Source organism: Anolis sagrei, chromosome 1, assembly GCF_037176765.1.
Source record: "Anolis sagrei isolate rAnoSag1 chromosome 1, rAnoSag1.mat, whole genome shotgun sequence".
Lineage (NCBI taxonomy): Eukaryota > Metazoa > Chordata > Lepidosauria > Squamata > Dactyloidae > Anolis > Anolis sagrei.
Genome location: NC_090021.1, coordinates 214,259,393 through 214,284,986, shown reverse-complemented (window position 1 = coordinate 214,284,986; position 25,594 = coordinate 214,259,393). Strand labels below are relative to the sequence as shown.

Sequence of the window (25,594 nt, the reverse complement as noted above, 5' to 3'; positions counted from 1 at the left end):
AATCCATTTCCAGGGTCATCTCTCTCTCTCTCTCTCTTTTTGTTTGCTGTCCACACACATGCAGTAAAGCATTCTGGAGGCAACTACTATTTCCTTGGCTAGGTAGGCACACATGGCCTGTAGGATTGGCTGGAGTAGTGCCCACTCTTTCCCAGTTCAAACTTGATTGTATTGTTCATTGCAAACACACTGGCAACCCAATACAGAAAAGCTGTATTTATCCAGCCCTCCTTCACCATCCTCCTAATGCTGATGCTGTACGTCTTCTAGCTAGATGGAGAAAGGGGGAAAGGGAAGCTAAGGAGGAGCAAAAAGGACCTTCACCATAAGAGTGTTTTTTAACTGAGGTACGTCTCTGGTTCTGAATAATGAACCAGCTTATGAGTTTCTTGTGAATGGTGGTTCCATTCAAAGAATTTGACATCCTTCCTAGAATTGATTTGAGCTATCACTGGATAGGGCCTGGCTTGTCTCTGAGATTTGCCAAATGATGGACTTGAACATTTTGAATATACAGAGTATTGGGTGTCTGCAACTGGTGTTTGGTTCTTCTTTCAGCTGACATCTCAACACCCCTACGCCGAAGTCTATATTGGAAGGCCTCATGTCTGGACTGTAAATATCAACGACCTTTTGGAAGTTGAGAAGGCAGTGAAAGCCATTTTGAGTCAAAAGGTTAAAAGTTTTTTAATACCTCATTGTAATTAGTTCCTAAATATGCTTCATTACAAACAAAAAAGGCTTGCATCATAAAGCCAGAATAAAGTGTTATACAACTGGTTTTGTCATAATGTGATGATCCCAAATTAAGGTCATATTGGGTTGCTGTGAGTTTTCCAGGCTGTATGGTCATGTTCCAGAAGCATTATCTCCTGATGTTTCGCCCACAGTAAGGTCATATTCTGCACAGGTATGTGACTCAAAGCACAAGAAATACCATTCACCTTTTCTTAATGAATATGCAAATATATACATCCAAAGTAGCACATGACTCACTGAAAGAAACAAATTATGTCAAAACCTAAGAAAGCTAGAATACATTTTCAAACCAGGAAGGAAAGATCTTGCCAAAATTTTCATGAATAATTGTACTTCCATACTTGTTTCTCTTTGGGGAGTAATTATCCTGTGCCTGTTACATCACAACAGAATATATGTATAGTCTGTCCTTTAAAAAAAAAAAAGGAATAATATTAATCCTGAACAAGTAAGTTGCTTCCATGTTGAAAAAGTTGATCGAAATACATATATTAGAATATCACAAAATTGTTTCTCTGGTTAAAGAGAACTGTCATGGTGAAGAAATGAGATATGAAGCAGAATAGCTAGTAAACTTATTTCTGCAATTGCACTGCATTGCCTCTTCTCTCATAAATGTTGCTCATTGTTGCTGCCAGACAACCATCTGTCCTCAAATGTTGGTCTTCCTTAGAGTGGTTTTTGGAGGAGCTACCTCTTTTACAAGAAAGGGATCTGGCCAGCCAACAAGAAAAAGGCTTCGGTTCCTCCACCTCCTCAAAAAATGAATTTATTTGGCCAAAGCATTTCTCTATTTTCCTCCTGGTTGTGTGATGTAGGGTCTGCTTAGAGGAAGTACTGAAACCTGCCAGAAAGGGGGGGGGGGGGGGGGAACTCCACACCAGTCTGTGCAAGTTTCAAAAATGCAAATCACTTTGCATAACTGGAATTGCTGAAGTACTGTGACACAGTTGGGTCCAGGTTGTAATAAACACTATTGGAGCCATTCTCCAAACATGGGGCACAATAGTAAATATTTTATTAAAAATCATCACCAATAAACAAATGTATTTTATTTTTGACAGATTGAACCTTACTTGCCCTTTGAATTCACATGTGAAGGAATGCTGCAGAGAATGAATGTGTTCATTGAGAAGCAGGTATATTTTATTTATCTGTAGACATTTGTTCTGTGCCTTTTTCTTGAAGAACGATTCTTGAATTCTGTCCACACAAGGAATTCTGTCCACACAAATTCCTTACACTACCGTCAGAATGCCAACAAATAAAACATATTTGTGAGGAAGGGGGGGGGGGGGTTAGGTTTTTCCTCAATGTGTGTGTATGACTCTCTTTCCCTGAACATTATCAACTTGGCTTCTATGATACAGATATGATTCCAGCTTACCTGTCTGAACGAATCTCCCTCTGTGAGCCACCTCGAAGGTTAAGATCTTCTGGGGAGGCCCTGCTCTTAGTCCCACCTCCTTCACAGGTGCGGTTGGTGGGGACGAGAGACAGGACCTTCTCAGTGGTGGCCCCTCAGCTGTGGAGCTCCCTCCCCAGTGAAATTAGATCGGTTCCCTCCCTCCTGACCTTTAGAAAGAAATTAAAAATGTGGCTGTGGGACCAAGCCTGTGGACAGTAAATTCAATGCAATAGTGATATGGAAAAAGTGCAGTTACGGCCTTGATCCCATCTTTGTCTTATTCTAAGCCTTAAGAGAGTTGCATTAGTCTTCCAAAATGTACAAAGGCCTCCTACACAGATGATGGAGAACCAGGCTTGGTCTTCTGGGAAATTTTGGAGGACCAGATGTAGCTCTGAGAGAGAGAACATTCAGCCTCAGAGACTAAGTTCCCTGTCCTCACTTCAAGACCTTTTCCTTTCAGGTCCAGTTAGCCCCTTCACTGGCATGTTGTCATCTTGCAGAAACTGCTCTGTTTGAGTTCTTCTTTGGTGCACATTATTTATTTCGCCCTCTCAGCTTAGTGATGCTGTTTTCTGGCCCATGGTAACCCAACTTCCAACCTGTCCTTGTGTTTTCTTGTCAAGATCTGTTCACAGGAAGTTTTCCTTTACCTTCCTCTGAGTGTGTTTTGCCCAAGGTCATCCAGTTGGTTTTTCCAGAAAGCAGGGGTTTTAATTCTGGATTCTAGAGCAGGCATGGGCAAACTTTGGCCCTCCGTGTCTTTTGGACTTCCACTCTCACAATTCTCAACAGCCGGTAAGTTGGCTGGGATTTCTGGAAGTTGAAATCCAGAACACTTGGAGGGCCAAAGTTTGTCCATGCTAATTCTAAAGTCAAACCACTATACCACACATGAAGTTACCAGTCCTCATTCCAGCTTATAGGAAAGATGGTAATCATATATGTTGCTTTACAGTATTTCATTTATTACACTTGTATGCCAGCTCTCTTCCAGGGTGGGACCATTGTAAACTTGCAAATTTTGCAGTGATCATGTGACATCTGGACTCTGATCCACAAGGATTACATTGCAGTCTTGAATGAATTGCCTGAAGATTTTTAATAACAGCCAAGTGCCATTTGTGTGCTGTGATCTATGTAGTTTTAAAATGTGCTATGTTATTTCAGGATTTCTGCCACGGACAAGTGATGTGGCCCCCATTAAGTGCCCTTCAAGTTAAAATGGCTGGGCCTGGAAAATCATGCAAACAGGTTTGTCAGGAAAATCATCTTATCTGTGAGCCATCCTTTTTCCAGCACCTGAACAAGGACAAAGACCTTTTGAAGTAAGTCTTGCAAGTTAGGGGATAAGAAAACATGAGAGAGTTTTTAATTCCATGTTTAGCATTTTTTAAAAGAAATCTTAAATGACAGCAGGAAACTATCAATCTGTGTTTCACAGACATGTTAGAGCTTCAATGTTTAGAAAGATAGTGGCTTTCAATTAATGACTTGGCATTCATGCATACACTAGATACATCTATGGAGCATTATTAGATGTGGGAATTTCTACCCAGTATGCTTTGTCAGTATCAAAAGTTAAAATGGCTTTCTTTCTCCAATTTCTGTCTTAATCAACAAATTGAAGTCCTGGCAGCACTGAACTCTCATTTTCAAGTACTTGTTCCTAGAGGGGTGTGCAATGGATATTGATAAAATAAATGCTGTATCTTCTGTTCTCATGCATGAAGGTACTGCACATTTATTTGTTGCATCTACAGTTGTTGGGAAGTGACCCAGGTATCCACACTCCTTGTTAATACGATGGAAATTAGAATTCTGTATCATTTGGAGGGCCACCTCCTGGCCTATTGATATCCAATATGCAATAGTGTATAGCTGAGTGCTTCTCCACAAAAATCTCTTATCACTTTGTGCACTGTGCATTGGACGTAACAGTAGAAGGCTACATTCAGTGTATGACAACTGCAGGATGTCATGTTGTTGTGTTACTTGGTTTCATATGCCACTGAAGTTGCTCAAGAACTAGCATTAACAACAGCCACCAGCTTCTAGTACAGTGAAATCATAGTGAGTGCTAGAAATTATTTTAAATAGTTGGTCTCTGTGTAATTAAAATGCTGGACTGAACATTTACGTAAGAATAAATCTGTTTTTTTCTTTAAGTGGTAGAACTTTCATATTAGCAGTACAGCTCTACAGATCATAAGTTTCACTACTTATTGGTTCACTAAATGAGAAAATGATGTGATTCCTATTGCATTTCTTTTTATGTGTGTGTTTTTTTTTCAGATTCAGCATTGAATGCCATACGGTTGAGTCCACAAATGATATTCTGGTTCCTTCTTTTGATGAAAGGCGAAAGCACTGTGTTTTCCAAGGTGATCTCTTGTTATTCAGCTGTGCAGGATCTCATCCAAACCACAAAAGAATCTGCCCTTGTAGAGACTATCTTAAAGGACAAGTTGCACTTTGTAAAGACTGTCTATAGCAGCAACTCACATGACTTTATGAAGGGACAAACAAAGCACGTGGCTTAGAGAGCTACTGCCATTTTTTTTGCACTTTGCTATTGCAGGCAGAAAAATTGCTGAAGAGTAGAAGTCTGTACCAAGAATGGAACAAATAAGATTAAAAATAAAATCTCTGGTGATAAGGGTTTCCTAAGTCAGCAACTGCCATGAAGCCCATGGGAAGTCTCTTTATTTACTTAAGGAGAAATGGACAAATGGAACCCAACACTTTGTAAGAAGTAAAACAAAAGCTTGGGATATTTTGCATTTCCCTTCCAAACAACTCACCATGGTAAAGAACTGTTTTTGAGTATTATGTCACCAGTACAAAAAGCAGACGTGAAAAAGGCAGTGCATGAAAGACTCCAAAACATATCCTGGGCATACAGACTCTAGCATTCTCCTGAACTCTGAATGGCTGGTGCTGTTCCTGCAAACTTGGAACTACAAGATAATGCAGCTACTGAACATCTCACCATTGACTATTGGTTTCTCTCTTACCTGTCACATATCGAGCAGTGTCACTTACAACCCATGCAACATTGAGAGAACTGAGGAAGCAGCACCATGAATGAGGCGAGCTAGAGCAAGAGATCCTTCCTGGGTGAATCATGGGTCATGACTGGAATCAGTCAGGGCTTCCGTAGCCACATAAGCACCCTGTCTAGAATCATGAATGCGCTCACTTCTCAATTCACCCTAGGTTTTCTTTCACAAGGTGGCAATTAGAAATGTTTTGTGATCATTGAAAGCAGTATGGCTTCCTCTGAGCAATATTTTCTTGAATTTTCTGTTAAAGTAGTGAAACTGAAAGATGAGAGTAGAAATGAGGCTGTTCCTGAAACAATTGGTGGTAGAAGTGTGGCCTGCCATGTAATCTTCTGGCAACTGAAAGAGCTACTGTGGAACACACACACCATTTACACCTTTGCTACAAAAGAGAGGGGCTTCTTTTCTGCCATTTTTATAGTTAACAAAAATATGTGGAAACAGAACAGTTATGTACAATTACAGTTAATGAAAAGTGCTGGACTCAGATTTTGCTCGTAGACATGTAATGAGTTCTTCCTTTTAAAAAATGTACAGTATCTTTTATTTCAAAAAATGTTTTTGCTGCACAATTGACACATCTTTATATGCACTACTTGTGGATTATGTAAATGGCATTTGGTAAAGAGAAGCCTTCATAGTTCTGCAGTAAGGTCTTGAAAGCTACTGTAGGTCGGGGCAGCAAGGAAAGGTTGGACTATTTTCAATATTGCATCTGTATATGCTGTTTTGGTTTTCTTCTGCTGTTTCTACTCATGAAGTAATACACTTAATTTCTATCTTTTGTAATATAGTTAATTACTTTCTTCTATGAGCACTATCATAGCTCTTGACATGCCAAAGACCAGAAGAGAAAATTATTCTCAAACAAATTGTCAAGGTAAGGCTTAAAAACAGAACATTTAAAAATATAGGCCAGTATCTACTTGGTGTCATTCCGCTTTGACAAATAGTATTGTGTTTGCGGACATTGGCTGAAATCCTGCATGATTGATGGCAGAGTGTAAAACTCTGCAAAATTTCTTTTGCTTGTGTTCTTCTTCCATTGTCACACGTGTTTCCCCTTGACCATGCAGACACTCCTTCAGCCTATCAATACAAGGTGAGGGCTCTTCCTCTTTCTGGTTACAAAACTGCAATCAAATAGTCCCCGGGATCATGCTTGCTTCCCATTCACTGGCCATGGGATCTACCACAGCGCCCACAGGCTGTAGCTTGAGAGTTGGTGATGGGATGTCATTGCACAGGTAGGTGCTGGATACCTCCTTTTGCAATGGCCTTAAAAGCTACTGCATCTACCAACATACATTACTAAACGAGTTCAGGCCATCTTGTTTTAGATCCAATGCAGTTATCCATTTCCAGGTGCAGTTGCATGCCAAAGAACCAGAAACACAAGTTTGCAGTTCTTCCTCTATATTTGTGGTTTTGACTTTAGAAGATTTGATTATTCATGGGTTTTTTTTTCTCTAGAAATCTCCAGGTCCTTCAGTCTGACTCGGTGGTCATTTGCCTCTAGTCATGCTGGAGGATCTCAAGATTTCTAGGCATTTCTCCATCCTCCATTGTGATGGAGGATGGCCAACTTCCAGTCTGGGGACCTCTTCACATAGGGTTTTTTTTTTTTTGCCCCATTCTTCCATTTGTCGATGGAGCCTGCCAAGCATCACTGGCTTGACCCCACCCACATTACTCCCAATGTAGAGGGGAACCGGAAAGTTTTTTTTGATAGCTCAGGTGGAGCTACCCACACTTTCCTCTCTTTTTCTCCATATGATGGGGCATTGCCACCCTTTCACCCATCTGATGGGGACATGGAAAGGGCACCAATGCATCCTGTCCCATCCCTACCATATAATGAGGAAAGAAGGGAGGGGCACCACGAGGCGCCCCACCTGCACCACCCACAACTGCCGGTGAAAGAAGTCCTAGGTCTTCCAGCATGACTTCAATTCATAGAAATTCCTAGAGTGGTGTTCTCTCAGATAAATAAAGCAATTTCTGTGTTCACAACATAGACTTTCATGGGAATCCTGTGCCCCTAATGTGGAGGGCTCACTTTTCTCAGTGAAACTGAAAAAAAACCAGCCGAACATTTAGTGTTGTTTTCCCCACTAACATTGTGTATGATTTAAGGCATACGCTTATTTCAGTTGCATATAAATCCATGCATATATATTTGTGAGAAAGAATTTTTATTATGGGACATAATAATGGCAGACTTGAGTTAAAATCTGGTTCTTTCCATTCTGATGGAGTATTTCCCTTTTCTAACCGTTTTATGTACAGTCATATCTCCAGAATTGTTTTTTCAGTAAAGGTGCTAAACATCCATAACATAACAGGGGAAATGGTTCATCAAAGTAACTAAAACTGTTTTTGTGGAATTGAAACTGAGCAGCAGCTGATCCAAACTCTGTATTAGGCTTTACCCAATTGGCTTTCAGAATGAAAAGGCCAACTCACATCTTGAATTTCTGCATTATATGGCACCTGGAATTTAATATTTTGTGGGTTAGTATCAACGAATTTTAAGCCCACTGTCTGAAAGTACAAGAAGAACTGCCCCACATTTTAATTTGTTTTGTTTTTGTTGCATAATAATAATAATAATTGCCCATTCTCAGTTTTGGCACATTTGATAACTGACCTAAATTATTTCATCTATGATATGTTCTTGGATTAAAACAGATTTTTGCCAAGTCGAAGGCAAAAAAAGCACTACCACAGGTAGTTCTGAAATGGTTCTGCACTGTAAATACATCTTTATAAATGTTTTCATATTACTTTTCAGATTAGTAATGCTCCAGTCTAATATTACTCCTTCAGAAAAAGCCGTCCAATTAGGAAGGCTAGGCCAGTTGCAGGAAAGTTGTAGCAGGAATGGTTAGGAAACTGATCTATCACTTGAGGATCTTTCCTTCAGTGTTGGTATATATTTCATATTCTGACACTACATTCTCCTTGTGTGCTTGTCTGTCTTCATATATGACTTTCTGGAGGGAAATAGGCCAGAATGAGCTCTAGGATAAGCATAGGGTTTTGCTAGTATGTTGGTGCAATATAGGGCTTTCAGCAGATGATAGAGCTGTCAAGTGGCTAGCGTAGTGACTTGATGTTCATTGGCCAAAAAGAAAACAAACAAAAAAATTAGCTGCTTAGTGGCAGGGTAGAAAATCTTGAGTGATTGTACAGGAAAATAAAACAGACGAAGTTCTTATTGTAAGAATGTTATAGTATATAATTGAAAATAGAAGCAGACCTTTGATAGACTTGCTGAGATGTTTCATACTTTTCTGTTGCATTTTTATGTCAGCAATACACTGCTGATCATGGAAGGGATTTATTTAAGTTGTACATTTGCCTTGCTATATGGCAAATGCAATATTTGTTTACTTGGAAGACTTGGTGGTGGAATACAGCCTGAAGCTTCAACAAATCATTGTTGCAGTTGGCATAGGCTTGATAGAGGCTTGATAGACCTGGGACTTCTTTTTTCAAAAAAAGCATTTGCCTTTGAATGCAAGAACAAATGAGTCCTGAACAGTTAGCTATCTATTCTGTAAGCTGGTAGATGAATGTCAAGGCATTTTGTTCTCAAGGTGTCCATTAAATCTATAGAAATCTATGGATACGCTGTAGGGAATGCCTTCCTTGCTTCACTTGAATACTTTCTTTTAAGGCTAAATGCAAAAAACAAATGAGTGAGAATTTATTTTCAGAAGATCTAAGTCAGTGGTTCTCAACCTGAGGGTCCCTGGATGTTTTGACCTACAACACCCAGAAATTCCAGCCAGTTTACCAGCTGTTAGGATTTCTGGGAGTTGAAGGCCAAAACATCTGGGGACCCACAGGTTGAGAACCACTGATCTAAGTAAAAATAAAGGTCTTTTTCTTCAAACAGCTTCCAGTGCTAGGCATAATCTGTCAGATTTTGGCTTTACATACCAAATGTAATTGATGGATTTCCATGAAGTCAAAAAATACAATGAAAAACATTATCACCAGAAGCAACAAGTCTTTATATATCAAAAATTCCTTCTTTATTTACAGGTTTGTAGAAATGTGTATGTGTGTATGTATGTATGTATGTATGTTTTTCTTTGATCTGGTATGTTTAAACTCTTCGGTGAGATTACCAAAACTTGAGAGAAGCATTTACATAATTTATTTTTAAAATTTTTAACATTAAAAGCTTGCCTTTGAAAGGTAACTATTAAATACACTGTTTAAAATGCCAATAAAAACCTCATTTATTTCATATATGCAAGTTGATTTGCACATATAAATAAGTATGCTTTGAGTATATTTCACATAGTTTTAATCGTTTGTCTCTTTTGTAGTCCAGAGGTGCAGTGGTTAAAGAGGGTATTTTTGGTTTTTGCATGGCAACGATAAGACATTCTGCTAATAGGTGTGCCTTTAATTTTTATTTTCAATCATTGTGTGTTTGGGATGCAGACAATGCCTGAATAACTGTAATGGAACACTGAGTTTTGATGATTAATAGACTTTATGTAAATAAATATTTTTTATAATTGTATTTTCTATTGGGAGAGGACAAAGGTGTCGAAGCAAAGAACATCCTACAACCTGCAAACTTGTCAACAGAATGTTGCCTATTGATATTTGTACTTGAATGTTTGCGTCTATAACTAATGCACTTATCCAAGGCATTATTTGTACTACATCTTAGCAAAAAAGGAAGGACAAAATCCAGTTGCCCCCATATCCAAAAGATTGAGGTTTATGGTTGGGAGGGCTTTGATGGTGTGTCCCTGCACGGTAAAATGGCATTGGACTCTATGATTCTATGAAGCTGTACTTGTAAAGCCCAGTATCACAGAATTAGAAGATATAAATTGACAGAAATGCATTAATCCCATACATTATTGTTTTCTAAACTAGCGTATCTTTTGGATTGGTTCATCTGTTTTGTTACGGAGTGTGAAGGTGTTGTGAATTATGATTTTCTATTCATATGGAAGCAGTAGCTATTACTCTCTTGTTTAAATGTGGGAAACATTTCCATTTTATTCAGTTATTAGCATGATGTTTTGAAAAACTTATTCTAATGTCTCAGAAAAAATTGTGATAATCAAGCTATGAGCTTTACCATATAAACATTCCAGAAGCTGTCTAAAAAGAGAAAGAAACACACATAAGTTCTTCCCCATCCTCCTTACCAGGTACCAGTACTTAAAAAAAAAGAAACAGCCCCAAAGGGATTAGGGTGCTTTGCTCCTCTTGGTAGTCTCAGACCTGACTTCATTGCTCAGTCAGAATCACCCATCGCCTCTGTTTTCCGATCCCACTGTTCACACGCTTCTCTACAACCCCAGGGCTATGTCACTAGCAGTAACCAAACTGTGTGTGTGGTTTTTAAGGTCTGGAAAATATTCCAAGATTTAAAGACACTTTATTTTAATGGCGTTAGATCTTATTTCCACAACTTGCCACTGAAAACTGTTGTCTTCCCAGATGGCTGTATTGGCTTCTTTGTTATTCGCTCTTCCTGGCTTCAGTCATACAGCTAGTTCACAAAGAAGACTTTGAGTGTTTCAGCAGGTCCTGGTCTGAACCCTATCAGTAGACCTAGGCCCCTTCCACACAGATGAATAAAACCCCACATTATCTGCTTTGAACTGGAATATATGGCAGTGTGGACTCAAATAACCCATTTCAAAGCAGATATTGTGGGATTTTCTGCCTGGATGTTCTGGGTTATACGGCGGCGTGGAAGGGCCCCTACTGGATCACCTGTTGATGGTGAGGCAACATTTATGTAAATCATGTTGTTTCAACAGGTCTGGTCTACTTGGGACTGCCAACAGAATTCAAGCCTCTGTTTAAAAAATTATAGAAATATTCTTTGGAGATGCAGTGATACATTAATATGTAATATTTTCATGATATTTTCATATCTTGACAGTCCAATGGTCTCTCTTGCTTAGTGGGCAGACTTTTTTCCTATTTTAAAAATGTATTTTGGCACATTTGAAATTACATCTGCTACATAAGTTTTAGATCCATGGTTAAAATGTTTTGCTACCTTCTGGACTCAAGCTAGAATATTTTGTGGAACCGTTTGTCTATTTCGAAGTTCAGAACTTTTTTTTAGCCTTTCTACTTGTTAGTATCCTTACTTTTATTTGGACTGTTTGTTATATTTAGAAAATCCATCCAAAATCATGTTAGTTGTAGCTTAAGTTAAGATTTAAAAAAGTTAACATTTTCATTTAGATCACCCTCCAAAAATAAAAAAGCAGCAAGAACTTGAGTAATGTATTACATTTTATGATGACCGTACTAGTACTGGCCTTGTTCGCAAATTATGTGAAATTGCTAGCCTAGATATGCTTTGAAAGAAAAGTAAACCTATTATTTAAGAAGCATGAGCATGTATAGCGAAGAGGCACTCATTTTTAAAAAATCACAATAAATGAGATCTGGTGCTCAGCAATGTTAAGTGCCTTGAGCTTCTAGGTATATGGTTGGCAAAGCATGATCCAAAGCTGCTTTAGACATTTCTATTTTCAGCTCCTGTTGATGGCTGTAATTGTAGTCGTCATTGATCTGCACAAATTGGCATAATGGTACTCCACAATTGGTACAAAATTTGGTATGCAAGTCTGCTTGGGTGGGCATTTTATCCACCCAAGGCAAACGTGTTTCAAGATCAGTCTCATGTTCAGATGTTAAAATCAACCTGTGTTCTGTGTTTTTTCTGAACCCCACCATAGCAGTCCAGTTACAGGTTATGCCAATGATTCATTACATGCATTTCAATGTGCCCAAAAGTTACTTTTCCTGATTTGGATTATTAAGTCATGGATTCTGTATGTTTGTTTCTTTTTCTTTTTTCATGTCCCTAGTGCTTTTAAGCTTTCTCTTGTTAAAATGCATGTGTTTCCCCAAACATGTAACACATTTGCATTTATAACTAGAACATTAGTTCAGTGCTCCCAAAATGTCCAAGTTCCATCTATGTGGAGTGTGATGGGGACTCCTTTGGGAAAATTTTAAGCAGAGGCTAGATGACCATATGTGGTCTCTTCCAACTCTCTGATTCTATTTAATCCATCCATTGGTGAACAATGGAAATTAGAGTTTTAGAGTCTTTTGCTGTTAGGCTTGCAAAGTCATACTGAATAGTCATCTTTTCAACTCTGTGAATCCTAATCTCCTGCTGTACCAACTGTGAATGCACAGTTCTACCATTTATATATTGAGGATGACATCCACAATTGGGAGGATCTCCACTCATGCACCAGAATTTCTCATTCCTCTCCCCCCACCCCTTCTTCACATCCTACTTCATTTTCATTTTTCCTTATCCAGAAGGCCACCACAAAGGGTAGATGTTTGAAGCAAAATGAATCTCATCTATGCTTACCAGGTGCCCAGTCTCTTTTAGTGGTGGAACTAATGTCAGGCAGATAAGCACTCTGGAGGCAGTGATCAAGATTGCTGCAGTTGAGTGCTGCATACTAAAAGACACCTTAAAAACATAAAAAGGGTTTCACAAGTGTGAATAAAATGAGGTGGCGGAAAAGCAAAAGCCACAGGTGAATTTTCGTTTCACTATCTCCAGAAAACACATGCAGAGAGACCCTCTTGGCAAACCAGGGTGTTGAGAAAATAATAATGAAGAAAAAGGGGGAATGTGAGTACTATTCAACTGAGTAACAAATAGGGTTTAATATGTTTTTAAGTTTAACAATCTGTTCTAAAAGCACTGTTTGTTTGTTTGTTTGTTTTATAAAAAAACATGCTTGAAATTTTATTTTTTTATTTTCTAGATTGTGTTCCGCTATATTTTGTTCAAGCAGTTTGCTTCACAGCAAGTGTAATTGTCAAATTAGAGGTGTAATAACATGGGCAATTTAAAACTAAGGTGTAAATGTCTGTATTTTCATGGCTGACAAAATGCTTTTGTTTTCACTGTTGTAGGGAGAACTAGAGAGAATTTTATTTTTCAATAAACTTTTTCTTGTGTGACTTGAGTTGTTTTTTCTTCCTTCCTGATGCTTGCAGCAATCCCACAAACATACATTATTAGTTTACACTGCATTTTATGGATGGAGAACAAGCACTGTAAGGATATTATTTAACTTCTATTAAAACTGAATTTAAAAGTTATATGTATCAAAGACTACATTCAGAGCACTCTCCTGTTACATCAGCTCCACTGGCTGCTCATTTGCTACCGGGCACAATTCAAAGTACTGGCTTTGGCCTATAAAGCCCTAAATGGTTCTGACCCAGCTTGCTTGTCCGAACATATCTCTTTCTATGACCCACTTTGGAGGTTAAGATCATTGGGGGAGGCCCTGCTCTCAGTCACTCCATACTCAAGCGCAATTGGTGGGGATGAAAGACAGGGCCTTCTCTGTGGTGGCCTCCCATCCGTGGAAAACCACCCTCTCTTCTATCCTTTAGGAAGAAATTTGAGCATTTGAGCAGCAGACAGAGTGATAATAATTGGAAATAACTTTTGTGATTGACAATGAACCTACCTCAGATTATGACTCTGGATTTGTCTTATTTTAAATGTATGTTTTAATTCTACTGTTTTAACTAACGGTTAGGTGTGATTTTATTATTACTGTTATTGGCATCTAATAGGTGCCAGTTGTGAGCCACCTTGAGTCCCCCCTCGAGGGTGAGAAGGACGGGGTATAAATGCCTGAAATAATAATAAATAAATAATACATCCAGGCCTCCTAAATCTGTATGTCATAACAGGACATCTTTTTGTTTATTTTCTTGCTTAGATAGATCTTCCTGTAGTTAGTATCTCAAAATACTTTCTTCTCAAATGACAAAGATTCATGGGATCACGCTTACTCACAAGGGTGTGATAGTGAACTGGATGGGCTTTGTTTTTTGCTACAACTTTGAAATCTTTCGTTTTAAGGGACATAATCAAAGTGTCAAGAATATCTACCACACTGCCTAAAAACAGTGATTATTTTTAATTAGGCCAATGCTTTTGTTTTAAAATATTTTTTTACCTTATTTACAGAAGAGGCTTCTTTTCATAGGAAAATGATTATGCTCATTGAAAAAATTACTCCCATAGCAGTTTCTAAGCATCAAAGCTATGGTCCAAGCCAACGGGACTTCTGTAGAGTTCAAGAAATAAATTCCATGACAAAGCACCTCCATACAAATATATACAATCTGTTACTATAGTAAGTTGACTCACGTAAAATGTATATTCAGCTTGTAAAAACATCTCCAATTTATTCATCCAGAAGTCTGCATGGAATGAATTAAAACATGTGTTTCACTGGAAGGTTGAGTGCCTTCACGCGAAAGTGGGGAAATGGTCATACGACAGCACCTTCAAACAAACTACTTTCCAAAGAGTAACATTAAACTTCCAGATTGCACAAACGCAGAGCCAGCAACGTCTAAAAATAAACACTTCTAATATCAGACTGTTGTTAGGAGTTCTGCAATGTGAGTATGAACATACAAGCAAAGAATGAAAAAAAAGCGAGTGCTACTGCTTAATAGCTTTCCAAACTTGATCCCACACTTAAGTGCTTGCATGTGAAACTATTCCACACTGCAGTTTCCATGATCATTCACACATTAACTTGGAAAACACATTTGGTCCAAGTACAAAGTATTATTCTGACCTCTTGACAGCTTCAAAGATACCAAAATATACCATTATTGACTGAAGTGAAACTTGTGCAGAAAAGCTCTAATGAAAAGTGCCAGCATTAACTTATTTAAATGGAAAAGGGATGAATGAACTCTCTCCATAACTTTTTCCCCGAAAGGTTAACTACAGGTACTGTATAAAATAAGTAACAGCTTTATTGATTATATATAATGGGAGTTGGTATTTGTAATCCAGGTGCTCAATGACATCAGACGGTGGGAACATGAATACCAACAGAATAGTTCTAATTCTTTACAGGTAGAAAGGTGCTATCATACTACCAGCTGGAACTATCACACTTCACTTTCACCAGGAAACAAGACACCCGTGTATTTAGCCAGACATATTGCTACATGAGTGCATAATACAATCGGAGACATATAATCCATCTTCACTCTTAGTTTTTGGCTTTTGCCTATATATTAACACTTTGTGCTTATTTTGTCTGTGCATCTTAATTTACTCTATGTGGTGCTAGGTATTTATGTATTTCAGAGAATTTCATAAAATAGTATGGAACTAGAACAACATTCTTGACATTAAGTCAGAACTGGGATTTGTGTGAGGTTGCTGGGGGAATCGGTAATTGGGCCAGGGTATCATTTGCGATTGGGAATGGGTAATTTCATGCATCAAGAAACATCTGCTGGCAAACGTAACCTAGACATGCCACTGAATTTTCTGCCAGAAGATTTTGGAGCAGTGACTTAGAAGACTCCAATCTGGAATTTTAGTGGCAATGGAACTAAAAGCCGTTTCTTTCTCTAGCTGAGAAAGTAGCCTCTTGCCCATGGAAGTGCCTGCCACATGATATTAGTTTCTAATGTGCCACAGAGAGAAATGACTGCAGCCATCCTGTCTGAGTTTGGACCTTTTCTACAGACAGTACTTGAATGTCATTTACAATCTGACCACTTCAGGAGACAAAACATAGCAGCTGATTTAGGACTGTGAATTCATATTCATTTCTATTGCCACTTGCAGGGTTTTGATAATAGCAAACACACAAAAGGGAAAGGCTACTGCAGCTCACATAATTTACCTATTTGCACCAATAGACTTTCCCTTGGAAGGTAATGTAAAAAAAGATATATACCATGAGAAATAACGTACAATCTTGTAAATATGTTTGGCACCAGTTGCCAGGATTGTAGGACATTTATCGAACTTTGCAAAATGTATTCAGTCCATGTCGCTGAGTTCTGTCTTTATTCAAACATTTCATAGTGACGCGTTTGCCGTACGCGGGGGACCATGTCCAGAAGCAGCCTGCAAATGAAAGCAACAGGTGATCAAGGGTAACCGTCATAGGTGACCAGCAGAACATCTAGTACTGCTGGATGTTCTTGCCAATGTTTCTCTGAAGTCTTATCTCCAGGTGTTACTACCCAAAGGTGATTAGTTATCAGCTGTAATGAATGCTTAGTCACCCTAATAGAGTCAGCCCTCTACTTTTGCAGATTTTGTTATTCACAGATTTGATTTATATCTACTGCAATGCGCTCTACGTGGGGTTGCTTTTGAAGATTGTTCGGAAGCTTCAAGTATCCAACAGGCAGCAGCTAGATTTCTAACTAGAGCAGGGTATGGGGAGCACACAACTCCCTTGCTGGGCCAGATCCACTGGCTGCCAGTCTGCTACCCAGCACAATTCAAGTGCTGGCTTTAGCCTATAAAGCCCTAAAAGGTTCTGACCCAGCTTACCTGTTCCGAATTTATCTGCCTCTATGAACCATCTCAGAGGTTAAGATCGTCCAGGGAGGCCCTGCTCTTGGTCTCACCCCTCTCACAAACACAACTGGTGGGGAAGAGAGACAAGGCCTTCTCTGTGGTAGCCCCTTGGCTGTGGAACTCCTTCCCCAGGGAAATTAGATCTGCCCTCTCCCTCCTGACCTTCAGGAAGACAGTTAAATGCTGATTGTGGGACCAAGTATTTGCTAGTGATTCCAGTATATATATTTATTTATTTATTTATTCCCAGGGAAAAATGAGGTAAATAAATAAATACGTTTTCTCTTGATACTTCAGTGTCAACCTCCATATAGTTGTGCTGGAGGACTTAGAGAATCCCAGAGAGATGTACTCTTGCGTAAATTAATAGCATTTTAAATTATGTTGTTAAAACTTTTACAGGTGTTCCGCTTTGATAACCTCTGCAAAAGTGGAGGGCCTACTGTACATTTATTCCTTAACCAATGCAAAGTTGAAGAAACATGTCAATGGTTGAAAAATGAAGGGGAAGGATATCTAACAGAAAACATGTATGTTTGGGTAAAAGGCACGCAGGACACAGACTGAAGCATAATCATAAGGGACAAGGTCACCACAGTATTTATAAGCATGCAAATACAAACCAAAACAGAAGGAGTAAATAAACTCACTTGGCTCCATAAGCAAATATTGTGAGTCCAATTAGAACTCCTATACTTCCATCTAGGTACCAGACAGAGGCATTGTGTTTAAAGACTTCTGCACTTAGAAGGATAGAGAATCCCATTATTCCTCCTACCAGGGAGTTGAAACCTGAGATTTAAAAAAGTATAAATTAAGACTAGCAGTTGCTATCATGATCAGACTACAGACAGATCAACTCAAAGAGCAAACAGTATCCAAAGCTTTAAAGTACACATCAACCTTCATATCTGGATACCTGAAACCATGAAACATTGCAAACTTATATGGATCTCAATTTAAGAGAAAGACAGGATATACATTTGATTAATTTATAAATAAATGTTAATTATTAATTATACTTGAACCGGAAACAGAATTACACTGGCGGTCCCAAAGAGGCCCACCAATCCATCTGGGGAGGAATATTTTTGGACCACAGCTAAGAGAAAGCATGGATCTCAAATCCATGGATAAGGGGAAATGGCTAGATGTACATGGCTAAAGGAATTCCATTAAATGTCCTGTTATAGCACTAGAATTTCTGACACACATCCTTCATTTTTACAGCAATATATTGAACTAGTTGCAGATATTCCTCTTTAAAAAAAATGGAAATGGTAAATTAGAAAAATAGACCCGATGATATGGGTTGTAGTTCACAAAGTCTCTGCTCAAGTAAACCTGTTGATGCACCACAACGCTGAACTGGCTCTAAAATAAAATAAAAACAAATTGATCTAGTGCCTTCCTACTGACAGGTGTCTCCAAGCAGGGGTCCAGGAACCAACTCAAAATGCAACAGAATGGCCTGACTCCCAAATTGAATTGATAGTATTTATCTACATGTTGACTAAGTATTTAATCATGGCGTCAGTAGGTCTACTGTAGTTGGAAACTAACCAACAGTAGACAGGCTAATATTGTAAACAGTAACATGAATGGTTGCAGAGAAGGGCCAAGAAGAAACTATTCATACTGAAAAACACAGGCAAATATAAGCAAGTTTCAAAGGCCAGAGAAAGTGTAGTACTCCTCTCTTGTTGTCAATTGGCAAGAGTTGCCTTTTGGTGGTTGCAAACCCACTAACGACCAATGGATGATAGAGATAATGGCGTATCACCAGCATATCTTCATTTGTGATTTTCAGAAATAATAGCATAAGCTGATAAGGAGGGGTTTAATGAGTTGTAACTGTGCTACCATTCCTCCTAGAATAAACAAAACTAGTAAGAAAAATGATTGTAGTTCAGCTATGTTTTTCAGGGTCTGGCCACAAGATGTCAGTCTGATCATCTCTTTCTCCTGAAATCACACATTCCCAAGGATCGGCTGCCTATATTCACTTTGCTTTGCATTTTCTTGGCACAAAGAGGGGATAAAAGCCTGGTTTACACATTTGTTAGACAGGGAGCACAAGCCTTTCTTGGATATTGTGCTGTCACTGCAGTTATAGCACACTCAATTTTTAATGCATGTAAAAATGCAATGCTGCTCTTCTAATGTGGCAAACAACTCACATATTGGTCCATTACATGAAGAGTTTGACAGTCTCAATGCACATAGAGTTGGCATCAGCAGCAATTCGAGAAGGACACAACTGCTCCAAGCTCCTTATTCTTTAAGTGTCTGGCTGAAGGCAGGAGTGGCACTCAGAGTCCAAGACTATCATCTACCATGAAGCTGATTTTAAAAAACAGGTTGGTTTAATCTGTCTACTTATTTCTCCAACTGCTTCTGCTGGCTTTTCTGCTTTTTCTTCATGCTTAGTAGCTTTTCCTTCCTTGCAACAACTGCCAGTAAAGAAACAGTCATAACCTTTTCCATGATGGAACATTATTTAATTGTTTGCTTCAAATGTGGTTGTGAAAGTATTGTGAGTACATCAGTAATATTATCAGTGAAAACCAAAAAGTCTAGTGCTCATCCAATGTCTGCCTATGTCTTGAGTTTATTTATATATCTTGTGTTGGCAGAAGTAGCCTCAACAATGGAGCTTTATGTCCTTATACAGACCTCTGCTCATGTCATTCCCCCCATGGAGCACTGTTACCTTTCTACCTTCCCACAGAAGCAGTACCTATTGATCTACTCATTTTTGCCTGTGTTCAAACTGCTAGGTTGGCAGAAGCTGGGCCTAACACCAGGAGCATTCCCTGTTCCCCAGATTCGAATTGCCAATCTTTCGCTCAACAGGTTCAGCAGCTCAGCGGTCTAACCTGCTGCACCACCAGCAGGTTAACCCACTGCACTTAATGGTTTAATGCCAGATATCTGACTTTATTGAACTATTCAACATTAAGGTATAATTGCTGATACAACAGCATTGACATTTCTGAGCTCAATGCTCCAGTAGATCAATGTTTATCTTGAGGCTGCTATGTAAGCTGTTCTCATGAATCATGTAGGAGTTGAGTCCAAGCTGCACAGGATATGTGACAACATGCTTAATTGTCCTTTTAGATAACAGTGACAACCGTTATCATTCTCACAGCAAATCTCCTATGAAGAACAAACACACACCTATCCTATCTTATCCATTTTTCTCGCAACCTCCGGGTGCTCTAAATGTTCTCTTATAGATTCCCACCATTTTGCCCTGTCTTCCAGAAAAGAGCTCAGTTGATCCCAAAAACATATTTGCCTCCCTTTTACTTTCAAAATTATTATTATTATTATTATTATTATTATTAACTTTATTTGTACCCCGCTAGCATCTCCCGAAGGACTCGATGCGGCTTACACGGCCGAAGCCTCAAACACAATACAAAAGAAAACATAGCACAACAGTAAACAAAGCAAATCAAAACAATTAAGCAAAATAAACCACAATGACAATACATCAGGACACTATTAAAAACTGGTTCGGCCGGCGCAGTGGGGTACAGGGATTAAAAGTGCTGAAATGGTAGGAGGAACGTAGGATTAAAATGAATATATTGTATTTCTCCTCTGCATGGGTGAGGGGAGAGATGTGCTAAGATCTCCATTTCCTGTTAAACAGCAATCCTAAATTCAAATACAAAAGCAACTAAAGCTATAAGGCAGTGGTTCTCAACCTGTGGGTCCCCAGATGTTTTGGCCTTTAATTCCCAGAAATCCTAACAGCTGGTAAACTGGCTGGGGTTTCTGGGAATTGTAGGCCAAAACACCTGGGGACCCACAGGTTGAGAACCACTGCTATAAGGTCAAATGTAGCTCGATTTCTGTCCCTCAACATAGAGGTAAAGGAGGGGAACAACAAATGGTCAGATATATTGAAAATTATGATAGCCGTTATACATGCCACAATCGTCAGAGGGTGGAAAGAGAAAACAAGGTGGGACCTGAAAACCTGGTGGTCTTATCTCTCTGAATATTTAATTATTGATTTCATCTATGAAAAGAAAAATAAATATTTGAATATTCAGTCGAGACAAGATTGGTCTTGTTTAATCGACAAAATGGTCTTGTTTAATCGATAAAATGGAAGGAAAAGATAGGTACAGAACTTTAAATCAGGCTTTCCAGACAATTAAATCAATGAACTGATTTAAGTAAACCCTGATGGGGGTGGGAGGGAGGTGGGAAGAGGGTGGGAAGGGTGGGTGGGTGGGTGGGATGGGGGGTTTAAAGGGGTAATTAATCAAGTTATACGGTAAAGGGAAGCACAATTGGAACCTGTATCCTAGCCATAAAAATTGTAATAGTTTTTGATATTATTTTTTAGATGGCTAAGCTTCGTATTGTATTGTTTTGTAATCTGTATGGAGAAATTAATAAAAATTTCAAAAAAAAAGGTCAAATGTAATGTGATAGGACAAATGGAAACATCTTGGCATGGTGAAGACCCAACTTGGAATCATACTTCTTCAAAGCCACTCAATGGAAGGATATATAGTGTCTTTATTTTGTCTCAGGAGAAATCCTGATTCTGTCCGTGGCAGGCTTGACCTTGGTTCTTCCCAAGAGCTAGAATGGTATCTGTTAAGGATACTTGATGTTCACTCTTATGAAGAATATTTTTAGACTAATTTTAAAGAATGAACTGTGTAAGATCAAAAACTAAGTAGCCTGCCAAACTGCCAAGTCAAAAAATATTCCAAAACAAAAATCTAGAGCTTCCCCGTCAAGCTATTTAAAAGAACTTGCAGTTCTACAAACTGTCATAGTAGGAAGCAGATGACTAACGAACACAAACCTACTCACAACTCTGACAGGAAACAGACATAATAATTCATCTTGGCCAACTGCTGCTTCCATCGCTTACAATATGGCTGGGCTTACAAGTAAGACTGTCGTTATTCCAAAAGGTTTTATGCTATTAAACCAAAACACAGGAAAAAAATCTGTGCTGTATTTGACTGAAATAGCTAGAACATGCCGAGAGAGAGAAGGAATGAGAGAGACAGAGACACCAAGCTAATTACAGTCTCCAGTTTTGCTAATTAAAAAAACCAGAAGCAATGAAATGAACTTCAGGATGTAATTAAAAGAAAGGAAGGGAAAGGGTTTCTTTCATACTTTTCTTTCCATGTTTCTTTTTTCCCCATGATTCTAGGTGTAATCAGGCAATTATGACCAAAGGCAAATGACAGCAACGGGCCATAGTCAATATCCAAAAAAGGTGACAATCATGACAGCTTCCAAAATAACATATGGATCAGTGATGGACAACATCTAGGGGTTATATATGTTATGATGCCAAGTAGGTTCAAAAGTGTCTTCACTTCTTTCAATGTGAAATATGAAAATCCATTCCCCTAACAATGCAAGAGCCCAAACTCTAAGTGAATAAACTTTGCAATTTCTTCCATGTTCTTGCTATATATAAGAGCTTTCCATGGGACTTTCTAATTTATTTTACCATAAGTTTATTGATAAGATTAGTAAAGCACCATGAAAGCATAGATTTTGAGTAATTGTTTTGTTAATCTCAGCAAAATCATCCAACCAAAATGTAGTTCTTTTAGGGTAATAGAGGCACATGTGTTTCAAGTGTACCAACATTATCAATTAATCCAAGTAATTCTGGGTAAAACTGAAGTCATTTTTTTAGATGTACTCATATGTTGAAGTGCACCAACTGTGCCCGTTACTGGAGAGCTTGGACCTGGCCTCAGTGGCACAGGCGTTGGCTACAACCAGATTGGACCTTGAAGAGGATCCAGAAATTGCAATTCATTCAGAGAGCAACAGCCAGAGAGCAACGGTGCTAACTTCAAGGAGCATACTACCCCTATCCCGAAACAGCTCCATTGGTTGCCTGTCCAGGTCTGGGCTCAATTCAAGGTGCTGACCATCACCTATAAAGCCCTGTACGGCTTTGGTCCAGCTGATCTGGAGTACTGCGACTCCCAATGCATCCCATGGTGCGAACTTAGATCATGGTGCGAACTTCTCAATACGCAAGCCCACACTAGTATGCATTTACGCATAACTAAAGAAGGCTCCTTCTCAGGTGCAACCCCAGCACTCTGGAACTCCCTCCCTGAAGAATTAAGGGCTGCTCCATCTCTGCTCGGCTTTAGAAATGGGGTTAAGACTTTCTTATTTAACAAGGCCTTTAACTGAGGAATGGAAGGACTTGGGAATTTTCTGACCGGGATGGAGGAGGGATACATGGAAGAGGAGGTTATGGCTTTAACTGAAAGGTGGGATTTTATTGAGTGTGGTTTTATTATGGTTTTATCTATTTTGTTCTTCTGACTGAAAGATTTTAATGTTTGTATTCTGTCTGTAAGCCATCTTGGGTCCGCGTGGTGCAGAAAGGCAAGATAGAAATATCCTAAATAAATAAAGAATATTGTACAATGGGACCACTAATTTGCAGGGGATACATTCCTATCATACAAATGAAATTAAGCAACTCTATGATGACTTCTAGGGGAAGAATTGAATTGCCTAGAAGACCTAGAAAATGCATATAGAGACCATTTCTCAAAAAAAATCAAACCATGGATAAGAGTTTCGGTCTTATGATATAAATTCAACCATTCGTGCATTAGAAAGGCTTGTAGCGCAGCTGGTTAGGAGTCAGCTGCATTAAGACCACTACTTATTTATTTTTATTTATTTATTTCATTTCTACCCTGCCCTTCTCCCCACAAAGAGGACTCAGGGCAGCCTCACATAACCATCAATGATGCTATCAACATATACAATAAAAATTTCAATTAAAACTGTAAAACTCGATTTAAAACATTATACAATACATTAACAAATTCATTAAAGATAAAATAATGTGTCGCTAAAACCAAGATCCAGCCAGGTAAATCCAATGTCGCAGTGTTCAAAAATTTCCTACCCAAGTTGCCGCTACTGACCGAGAGGCCATGAGTTCAAAGCCAGCCCGGATCAGAGTGAGCTTCTTGAAATTTGTCTAGCTTGCTGTTGACTTTTGCAGCCCTAAAGACAGTTGCATCTGTCAAGTAGGAAATTTACGTACCGCTTATGCGGGGAGGCTAATTTAACTAATTTACAACACCATAAAACTCTCCAGCAGCGTACAAAAGAATGGGGAAGTGCTCAATCGGTATCACAAGTGGATGGTGAAGCAACAGCTCCCCCAGTGGCTGGAATTCAAAAAGCATACCCTCATGAAACTGGAAAGTTAATTAGCCTCTGTGTCTCTGTCTATGTATGTTGTGTGTCTATGGCATTGAATGTTTGCCATGTATTGTGATCCACCCTGAGTCCCCTGCGTGGTAAGAAGGGCAGAATAGAAATACTGTAAGTAAATTATGTTCATTCTATTTAACCTTTTATCTGATATAAAAACAACAAAACATAAATAACACGGTCTCTTTCTCTACTTACCGTCCGTTAACAGTGCTCTGCTTGTAAGGACATTTCCTAACATGAATTTGATCACTGCCAAAGTAGTGCACAGAATTCCACTTAAAATGGAAACGCTATAAAGAAAGTCATCCTGCAAAAGAAAATAAGAAGGGATATTATTTGTTACTTGCAGATCTAATTGAAAGGACACACAGATCTGGGCTTAAGCAAGCTTTTGGCCATAGCTGGAAGCAGGGAAGAATGGGCAACAGGATCAAACCCTATTTTATATTCACCCACCTCTAGCACACTCTGCTGAATTTAGATCAGTGTTTTCAACCTGTGGGTCCCCAGGTGTTTTGGCCTACAACTCCCAAAAACCCCAGTCAGCTTACCAGCTGTCAGGGTTTCTAGGAGTTGAAGGCCAAAACATCTGGGAACCCACAGGTTGAGAACCACTGATTTGGAACAAAGAGCAGTCCCACGCAATGTTAATTTATTGAAACCATTTCATTTTCAAGCGCTATCCAGGCTGCTGCTTCCCAAAGAGCTCTGTCTCAAATATTCACCTACTTCACATCAACAGGAGGTAAGAAAGGTATGAAAAATTAGAATCCGGACAGGTTCATAATAATTTGCTAGGATCTTCTAACACAACTCTAAGGTAACTTCCCAGCACATTCCTAGAGGGATTATTTTTCCCACTTTTTTTAGGCTGAAGAAGCCCTCCTCGGCTTACACTTATGTCAAGGTTATTTATTATTTTACTCTGTTATTGTTTCTTTTTTATTACATTTATTATTTTACTCTATTACTATTATTGTTGTTGTTATTATTATTACATTTATAATTTTATTCTATTATTATTACATTTATTATTTACTTTATTATTGTTATTATTACATTTATTATTTTACTCTATTATTATTGGAAGGATATGTAAGCACATTTACATTGAAGAAGGTTAGAATAATGGTTTAATCGGAGTTGGATAGTCTTATCTTACATTGCAGTTTTATATAAATATTCAAAAACATTTCACCTACTGATGCCTCAATTAATGTAATTGTATTGGTATCTGTTTTTATTTTGAAATTTACCAGTAGCTTCTGCATTTTCCACTCTCAGCTTATACTTGAGTCAATCCATTTTCCCAAATTTTTGTGGTAAACTTAAGTGCCTCAGCTTATATTCAAGTCGACTTGTACTCGAGTATATACTCAGACCTTATAATCTCTGAGGATGGCTGCCATAGATGCAGGCAAAACGTCAGGAGAGAATGCTTCTGGAAAACTTACAACAACCTATATATAGTATATTATATTGAGACTTTTTAAAAAATCAAATACTAGCAGCAGTAGCAATAGTAATATTTATACTCTGTTTTTTCTCATCCAAAGAGGACTCAAAGCAGCTGTTGATGCATATTGCCAGAAAATATTACAGGAAAGATGTTCTAGGAGGAGCATACCACAGAATCACCTGGAGGGCCCAGAAAAAGTCTACAGAGATCATTTCTCCCTGGGCATAAGT

The 25,594-nt window shown here is 38.6% G+C and overlaps 2 protein-coding genes across 4 annotated transcripts in view; one reads left to right on the top strand and one right to left on the bottom strand.

Moving 5' to 3' along the window:
- The window catches only part of MGAT5 (alpha-1,6-mannosylglycoprotein 6-beta-N-acetylglucosaminyltransferase), a 144,175-nt gene extending 138,159 nt beyond the window's left edge, over nt 1–6,016 (top strand). For all 3 annotated transcript variants that reach the window (XM_067473042.1, XM_067473043.1, XM_067473045.1), the window contains exons 14-17: nt 559–675; nt 1,824–1,898; nt 3,338–3,495; nt 4,463–6,016. In XM_067473042.1, coding sequence (XP_067329143.1) covers nt 559–675; nt 1,824–1,898; nt 3,338–3,495; nt 4,463–4,661 — 549 coding nt within the window. In that variant the 3' untranslated portion in view covers nt 4,662–6,016. The remainder of the gene's footprint in view (nt 1–558; nt 676–1,823; nt 1,899–3,337; nt 3,496–4,462) is intronic.
- Nucleotides 6,017–14,455: 8,439 nt separating this feature from the next.
- The window catches only part of TMEM163 (transmembrane protein 163), a 103,822-nt gene continuing 92,683 nt past the window's right edge, over nt 14,456–25,594 (bottom strand). The window contains exons 6-8 of the mRNA XM_060775886.2: nt 24,101–24,212; nt 17,293–17,434; nt 14,456–16,180 (exon numbers count right to left, since the gene is read on the bottom strand). Coding sequence (XP_060631869.2) covers nt 16,120–16,180; nt 17,293–17,434; nt 24,101–24,212 — 315 coding nt within the window. The 3' untranslated portion in view covers nt 14,456–16,119. The remainder of the gene's footprint in view (nt 16,181–17,292; nt 17,435–24,100; nt 24,213–25,594) is intronic.